The sequence below is a fragment of the Trichechus manatus genome, unplaced genomic scaffold (assembly GCF_000243295.1).
Source record: "Trichechus manatus latirostris isolate Lorelei unplaced genomic scaffold, TriManLat1.0 scaffold00120, whole genome shotgun sequence".
In the NCBI taxonomy this organism is placed as follows: Eukaryota; Metazoa; Chordata; class Mammalia; order Sirenia; family Trichechidae; genus Trichechus; species Trichechus manatus.
This window is the reverse complement of record NW_004444056.1, coordinates 4,208,069-4,216,695: the sequence shown is the minus strand read 5'-3', so window position 1 is coordinate 4,216,695 and position 8,627 is coordinate 4,208,069. Positions and strand designations below refer to the sequence as shown.

Here is an 8,627-nt window from a genome sequence, read left to right as displayed (position 1 = left end):
GGCTAAAATGTCACTTCTTCCTTTTCCCATGCGTGGAATGGTCACACTTCCTTTTTAGAGGCAGTGAGGGTTGGACCTCACCCACAGCCAAGGGTTGCTTCCCAGAAACTCCAAGGGAAGCGCCTGAGTAGGACCACTTGGCAGCAAGTGATGGGGCTCTAACTTGAGCTGGGATCTTAGACTTGGCAGCTTTATGTCCAGGTTGGCTATGACTCACTGTCCCAGGAGATATGGGCTGGTATGCTGGCCAGGTGCCCTGAACTCCATGCTGCAGAATGCCAGAGGCAGGCAGAAGACTCTTGGAAAGACCCCAGGGCAGTAGGCTTTGTTGAGACGCCAAGAGGACGGCAAGGCTGGGAAGTTCCTCCTCTTCTTCTTCACTGACTCTTCTCCTTTCCCAGGTGTTTCACTAATAGGAGAGGTTTCTAAGATCATTAACTCTTCTCTGGTTCCCAATCTAGGGGAAGTGTAACTAGGACCCTGTTGAGGAGACGTTGACTGTTCAGACTAAGGTTTCTGTGACTTTGGACTTCACATAAAAGAGAGCAAGTTCTTTTGACTTAGACAGATATTGTCTCCTGTACCATCTTTTGGCAGGTCATCTGCATTCAACTTTTTTGTGCTCAATTTCTTGCGTATCCCTAATTGGACACCATGGTTATCTGTGCTCCCTGCATGTTGACTGGTCCCAGACTCTGTACAAAGTGATTCCATGGGTGGCACACCATAAGTTGGGGATGCCTTCACACCCACTTTTCCTTTCAGTTCCAGCAGTGGCTTCTCTACCAGCTGCAAGGAAGGAAAATGGATAATTACTGATTCTGCACAGGTTGTGAGATCACGTGGCTGAGGGGGTGGTAGAGACCATTGGGGCAGAATTCAGGGAAGTCAGTCACATGAGTGTGGTTCAGTACCCAGTACTGCACCTCTACCTGTTCATCCTCTTGTGTGGTTCTCCTAACCAGGATTCCTTACCGCTCCTCTTGGCCACTCCATTGTCTCTTACCTCCTTGTTCTGCACCTGCTCCCACACCTGGAGCTGTCCTTCCCCAGAAGCCCTGCCAGCCAAGGCACTGTTGCGTTAGATGAAATCCTGTGGGTTTCATGTTATGATTCTCCCTTCCTCCTCTGGTTTACCTGGGTGGGAGTGAGTCCTTCCTCTTCCTCCAGCTCCTGTGTGAAGGACATGGGATCTACCTGTGATTCTGGTGATAGTACCATTTCCAGGAATTGAGGGTGAATAACTGCTTCCACCTGATAAGGGAAGGTGGCGGCATGTGAACATCCTTGACAAGGAGTTACCAGGGATTTAGAGTACCTAGAAGACAATCAATAATCCCCCTCTCCAATTTACATCCAGTGCTGTATTAAAACACCACCACCCCAACCTACACATAGGCAGACATGCACACACACACACACACACACACACACGCACATACTCATGAGAAAAGGACACACGCAATGATCAGGGAGTAAGGAATCGAGCTTAATTACAGTTATCTGGAGTGAAACACCAGCTGTTTGGTTGCTTGAATGCCAAAAGTACAGAACCCACAGACATCAAACCTCAAGTCTCAGCTCACCTTGGTAATAAATGCTTCCTGTGAACATGGCTTGTCCATGTAGCAAAAGAATCCTGAGTCTGGGTATATCCCATTCTCTTCCTGCTGTTGCTCATTTTCTTCTTCATATTTTCCATCTGGCTCCCCAGTGGCTGAGTGGGCAGGTCCAAGCAGACCTTCCATGATTTCAACACACTCTTTCACGGCTTTAGGAGGGATCTCATTGGGTCGCTTGGGCTCCCAAGGGCACTGGGGTCTGTGTTGATGCTGGTTGGGGGGCTGTGCCTTGGGACCTCCCTTCTTTGGAATGAACACTATAGGAGGGGTTGGAAAGGAGGTGAATGTGGCAGCAAATTCCAGCTCTTTCCATCTGTTATGGATTGAATTGTGTCCCTACAAAATGTGTGTCCACTTGGCTAGGCCATGATACCCAGTATTGTGTGGCTGTCCTCCATTTTTTGATCTGATGTGATTATCCTATGTGTTGTAAATCCTAACCTCCATGATGTTAATGAGGCAGGATTAGAGGCAGTTGTGTTAATGATTCAGGAGTCAATCTACAGGATTAGGTTGTATCTTGAGTCAATCTCTTTTGAGATATAAAAGAGAGAAGCCAGCAGAGAGGAGAGGAACTTTATGTCACCAAGAAAGAAGCACCCGGAGTGGAGCCCATCCTTTGGTCTCGAGATCCCTGTGGTGAGAAGATTCTAGTCTGGGGAATATTAAAGACAAGGGCTTTCCCCTAGAACCAACAGAGAGAAAAAGCCTCCCTGAGGAGCTGGTACCCTGATTTCAGACTTCTTGCCTCCTAGACCGTGAGAGAATAAATTTCTGTTTTTTTAAAGCCATCCACTTGTGGTATTTCTGTTAAGTAACACTAGATAACTAAGTCACAGCCCAACCACATGTTGTAAGGGTAGAATTTTGGAGACACTGAAATGGTTCCTGGTGGGGTGGGCACACTTGAAGCCACAAGAACTGTGAGAGGACAAGATGTAAGAGGTTAAAGGTCCAAGAGAGTCATCATGTAAGGAAACTTACAACTATTGCTTTTTCAAGAAGTCCTCTCATTGAGACCCACGTTTTAGGCTGATTAGATATTGGATTCCACCTTTGATAATCCATTGGGAGATGGTAGTTATAAAACTTAATCATCTCACTACTAGTGTGTAATGAAGAGTAGCTGGGACTCCAGGCTTCTGGCAGGCTCTACTGATAGAAATAGCCATTGCCCCCTCTTGAAAGTAAATGTGAAGACAATGCCTTCTCCAGACATGGCCAGTCTCTACATACCTCCTTTGACCCCTGAGCCCTAGGTCCTGTTGAACTTGGTTAGTCATACCTGAGTGCTGGCCAACCACAGAGGATGAAGGCCCGTGAGGATCAAGATTCCATGTAGCTGGCGGATGCAGGCACACTGATGCATTCCTCTGCTGCAACTTCTGAATCTGTAACTCCTCCTCTGCCTAAAACTCCATGAACCTGACAAGGGTGAGGGAGGCACAGACCATGCTGAGAAGAAGGCAAAGTGCACCAGAAGCCCCAGCACCAGGCAGTAACCAATTGTGGGGCAGCAGAGAAAGGTGTGCCTTCAATGACCTGTCAACATGCCGAGTAAGTCTCATTGCTCTCTGTGGCACAAAAAAGGTTTGAAGGCCGCTTACATGTTCACTACATCATCTGTTCACCTGCAGCACAACTCATCATAACTTAGGAAGGTTTTGAAGGAAATGAGCCATGCCTTCTTGGAAGTTCCTCCTGACAGAGCCATGGTGCTCACTTCCTGTCCAGACTCTTAGCACCTGATGGCACACAATACAGACACTGGTTTTTTTAGTTCAATCAGAACTGTGTGACACACAGCAGAACCCCACTTATGGACACCCTACTGCAAGCCTCTCCTGCCCTTGTCTAAAACACACACAGTAGATGTGACAGCCTGAACCTGGGATGGGATGAAATTCACTGCAGATAACATGAGGGACTAGTTCCTAGATCCCAGGTCCTAGGCTCAGGCTCTGAGCCCTTGAGCTATAAACCAGGGAGACAAGTGGTCCAATAGATATTGGGAAGAAGGTGGAATCTATGGTTTCAGGAAAGTTTCAGACTCCTCTGATGATTTTTGTTTTTTTAAAGCAAGGGAGGAAAGGCAATGAGGGTCAGAGACATGTCCAAAGGGTGACTTGAGATGCTGCCTTTCCCTGAACAAAGCTTTCCAGTCGTTCTTGGAAAAAGCTGGGCCATTCTTGGATGGTTGTAGAACAATTTTGTGCCAGTTGTCATGAGGAGGGGTGGTCCCAAATTCACTGTCAGCTACCCAGACACTTAGGCAAGCAGGAAACCAGCTGGTGCAGTGTATCCCTCACTGCAGAGTGTCTGCAGCTTGGAATTTATCTCCATTGGTAGCCACAGTGTTTATCCCCATTCCATCTTAACACTCTCAATATCGAGGCAGCCACAAATCCAAAATGTAGAAGGGGTGAATTTCTTCAAGAATGTAGAACAGACAACTCCAGGCAGTGACTGTGTTGGTGGAAACTGTCTGAGGGTACAAAGGGATCATCGGAACCAGGAGCCCTGTCTACGTGCACACCTCCTCCTCACAACATCCCCTCCGATTTGTACCAACACAGCCAGACAGCAGCCACTTGCAACCCACCCTCTTCATTCATACCTCATAGTTCAGTCCCAACAGTGCCAGGATGCCATGAACTCACTTTTCTGCCATTTCGTAGAAGATCATCCAGTCAAAGTTGCTTTTGCGCTGCCATTCCTGCATGGACCGCCACAGTCCCTCCTCCAGGGTCATGGTGGGCTTCAGTTGGGCCAGGGATCGCAGGACTGGGCTAAAACCTCATGCATGTCAGTAACTTTCTACAAGTACATATTCCATCCCCATCTTGAATCTACCCCAACACACATCCTTTGCCCATCATTACATCTATCTTGCTATTTGTCTGTGTCAAATCCCCCTTCCAGTTTTTTAGATTTCAAGTGCTTTTGCCTCCAGGATACCACTTGCAGAGCATGAGAGCTACACTAAGATACACTCCTAGGAGGGACAGTGTGACAAAAAGGATGTGCTTTGAGTCCTCAGTAGGATTGTGGACAGAATGACCTGCCAGAGCACCTTAAAATGCAGACTCTAAGATCAAGTCCAAGGGTCTCATGAATGAACATTTTCACCAGGTCCCAGATGACTCTGGAATGGAGGTTCTGCACTTTGGTGAACACAGCCCTAGAGCCTCAGAGTGTGAAGAGCAAGATTTCTGACTAGAAGCAAAGGTAAAGGCAGCCCATGGTAACTGAGAGAGACCTGTGCTGTCTGGAGTTTCCAAAATCACACTGCCCAACTGCATTTGAGACTGTGATCAAACAGAAAACACAGCTGTTTTGGAATGCCGGGAATCCCTAAGACTGCTTGAAAATTGGATTTGGTGGATTTTCTCTTTATTCCTGGGACAGTAAGGGGGGGCTGGAGGGGAGAAAGATTCCTTCAGTCTTTCAGCCAATTGTAGCAACATGTATGTGGAAAAACATCCCATGGAATGTGATAATAGATTGATATTGGTTGATAGATAATACCTGTGAGGAAGCACAGGGTTAAGAGAGGTGTAGGATCTGTTGTGAAAAGACAAAGCTTCCCACATGACTAATCACTCTGCCTTCCACTCACAGATGCCCATGACCTTGGACTTCATGGCCAATTTCCACTCACACACACTGTAGCTAGGGCATTTTCGCTTTTGTGGGTACTTTTCTTGGACTACCTTGCCTTTCCTTCACGACACTAACAATAATGGACATCACATAATGAGGCACAGCATGTGTCAGCAACTCTCCAAGCACTTCATATATTAGCTCATGTCATCTTCTTAGCTATCCTCTGAACTAATTGTAATTGTCTCCTTATTTGATGATATACTCCAGGGTGAAGATGCACAATGCCCTGCTCCGGATTACTACAAATCTAGTGAGGGCAGAGCCCAAGCCCTTCACCACTATGCATACTCTACCACCTCCCTGTTCTCACTGGAATTCTCCAGAGGAGTAAGGGTGGGCATATATGTAAAATGGTTGTCCTAGGCTTTGCCTGTTTCCCCCCTCCTCTGGATTTGATATGGCACTGGCCAACATATGGTGAACCCCTATGTTAGAAGGTAAAGATCAGTGAAGGAACGTGGTGTTTGTAGTCTAACACCAAAATTCACATAATGGCTCCACACTTTACCACAGTGTTTAGTGTCCTGTAAATAATTATTAGGTTAATGATTGCAAGATAAATATTGGCTTCATGTACAAGGTGGTCAGCATCAACTGTGATAAGGCACCTGAAAGTGTTATACATGGGGTGGTATGGTTAATATTATTGGGAATGTGTCTTCTCATAACATATCCCATCGCCCTCATGACCTTCTGTCAAGTGTTCCTAAAGAGCCCAACCTCCATTGTGTCTCCCCAAGATCTATTTGAAAGCTGCAGGATAATCTGAGTTGTCCCCACTGACTAGGGCACTCACATGAGAAAGGAGGAAAGAGCTTCTGTATCAGGACTTTGGGGATGGTGCCACCAGGTCAGGGACTTGAAACGTTGCCAACGTTGGTAGTTCTCGTAAACACTCCTGGGGTTACAGGAGGAGTCATCCAGTGAAGGCCTGGATTGTATGGTAGCCAGGCTCTCCTTCCCAGAAGAAGCATGTTAGCCTGACCAAGCCTTCACTTGCAGGAAAATGGAGACCAACTGGGCAGCCAGTGGTGGAGCTTGAAGAGAAAGAACTGGGGACCAACCTTCCCTACAAGCCTGAGTACCCACAACAGAAGTGGCAGGGATCATTTGCTGCACAGCAGAGGCTTCCCCAAATGGGGGTGGAGCATGCTCAACTGCCCCACCGGGAGCCCCCGGGGCACTCCAATTGAGTGGGGTGTGTGCCATGACACTGGTCTGAGTTCCAGGGAGCTCTGCTGATCTCCCTTCTGTCCTGACTTGGACAATGACCTTGCCAGGCTTGGCCCCACTGGGGCCAGAGTCCCCAACACCTGGGACCAGTAGTGTCCTGGGAAAAGCAGAGAGCCCTAGAGGGATGCCATGGGGGCATGATGAAGTCATGAGGGGCAGCAGGTGCTGCTCCCAGGGTGTTTGGTGTAGGGGTCCAGGAGCGGGTGGGGGAAAGGGCAGTGCAGTGAAAGGAGACATGGAGGCACCAGGATTCATGGTCATATCCAGTCCCAGCACTCGAGTTGCTGTTGAGACAAAGGAAAAGGGCAAATGGAGGAGAACGACGACCAAGTGTTAGGTCATCTGAATTCCTTGCATGGTCACTGGGAATCAGTGTGAAGAATCTCAACTGATGAGCAGGAATATGGAACAGGGAACTGGTGAAGACTGCAAAAGTCCCTGGAATGAATTAGATGTTCCTTCACTCCGGCTGAGAAGTTTCCCACTAGAGAACTTGTGAGCAGTTCAACCAGACTCCCAGGCTTCTGTATACCAAGAAAAGGCCTTCGCTATCACTGACTCTCAGAGGCTGTCTCAGGAATCCTAGGCAGACAACCTGCCACTCTCATAAGCTGTTTCCAACACATGGAACAGAGCTGACATCCACTCTGTCTAAAATGCCTCCAGCAGGCTCACTATCAGGAAAGGGACCTTCTGAAGGGGAAGGCATCCTCTGGACTTTCTTGAAGGAATGAGTCTTCAAGAGAATGGTTTCTCCATCTCCTCCTCAGCCTTCCTTTTCGTGATGCACATTATACAACCTCTCTCCTTCTTTCCCCAACCTCCTGTCTCATTTTCCCAATCTGCCTCTTCAGCTTCCCCAGGTGGTGTGTCCTGGGTGGTGTCAAGGGTTCACTCCTTACTCCTGCTCAGAGAGCTTGTCCCCAGGGGAAGTGACAAATTTGAATTCCCGAGGGTTGAAGGGGTGGCAGGGATCTGATAACACACACCCTCCCCACCAGGCTTACCTCCTTTTGAAGCCATCTCCACAGGCTTGGGCACTGACCACAGCTATCTGGCAGCCTTCAACAGGTGAAATCGTCATGTCCTGGACTCAGAGCATGATCTGCCTCCAACAGATGCTCAGGGATCGAAGAAAAGGAGGGAAACGTTTGAATCTAAACAGGAGTAGAATGTAGGACTCAAGACTTTCCACAGTGAGGGAGGGGCAGAGGGCAGGTTGGGGTGAGGAGACATTCCATGAAAGGGATCTGAGCGGTAGGCGAAAGATACATGTTTTCTTCAAATTACACTTGACAATACAAATTGTGTGACCCTCTTAGAGTGGTTTGTGGGTTTTTAGATTCACAGCACAAAGGCTCTACTCTACACTTCAATTCTTAACAACATATCTAGTTTTGTGCCCCTAAACCCACCCTGCTCCCCAACTCTAGGTGGCAGGTTCTTGAATTATTACAAGGGTGCCATTACTTCATGAACAAAATTCAGGACACTTTTTCTAATAAAGGCTGGGGTACATAGAGAGACAAGGAAATTGTTCGAAATTAGGATTGTCTTAGAAGTTCCATTGTGTTTGGTGCGTGTATGCATACAGTGGGTGTATGCATCCTTGTTTAGGAAGCAGTCCTTGCATCCTGAAACTCTCGTCCATTACTGAAAGCTCTGGGGGCTGCAGCATGGCCAGCTTTACTCATGATCCTCTTTCCTGGAAAGCCCCACTGCATCGAAGAAAGGCCAGCAGCCTCTAATTCCATGAGCGGAAGTAGCTTCCTATTGCTTCTCAGATTATTATGTTGTACATTCATATGTTTTTATTTCTGACAAGACTGTAATTCAATAATTAAACAAACATACCTCTGCATGGTTCAAAAGTCAAACAGTTCCAGATGGATTCTATAGTGACAGCTCCTGCTTCTGCACCTTTGCACCTTTGTCTTGGCAAACAATTTCTCCACCTGAGTGGAAACCGATGATGTTTTCTGTTTCTTTTTCCTGTTTCCAAAAATATTGTATATGACTGAGGGTGACGAACCCAAGCTATGTTCATTTATTAAAAATGGTTTCAGTTTCCTTTTTTCTCATTAAACAATTAAGATGTGTTCCAAT

The 8,627-nt window shown here is 47.2% G+C and overlaps 1 protein-coding gene across 1 annotated transcript; it reads right to left on the bottom strand.

Annotated features, from left to right (window-relative positions):
• Positions 1-942: 942 nt before the first annotated feature.
• On the bottom strand, positions 943-7,605 carry LOC101345393 (NUT family member 2D-like). The gene is made up of 5 exons (XM_012557798.2): positions 7,529-7,605; positions 5,797-5,896; positions 2,908-3,031; positions 1,587-1,879; positions 943-1,254 (listed from the first exon to the last, which is right to left on the bottom strand). Exons 1-5 carry the CDS (start codon positions 7,603-7,605, stop codon positions 1,108-1,110), a joined length of 741 nt encoding a protein of 246 aa, XP_012413252.1. The 3' UTR covers positions 943-1,107.
• Positions 7,606-8,627: the final 1,022 nt, after the last annotated feature.

Excerpts from the sequence above, each read along its gene's own strand:
- LOC101345393 (XM_012557798.2), bottom strand. The coding sequence starts at position 7,605 with ATGACGATTTCACCTGTTGAAGGCTGCCAGATAGCTGTGGTCAGTGCC. Across the intron at positions 5,897-7,528 it reads GGAGATGGCTTCAAAAGGAG|GTGCCTTATCACAGTTGATG; the intron begins GTAAGCCTGGTG and ends TAACACTTTCAG. Across the intron at positions 3,032-5,796 it reads ACAGGACACTAAACACTGTG|GCAGAGGAGGAGTTACAGAT; the intron begins GTAAAGTGTGGA and ends ATGGAGTTTTAG.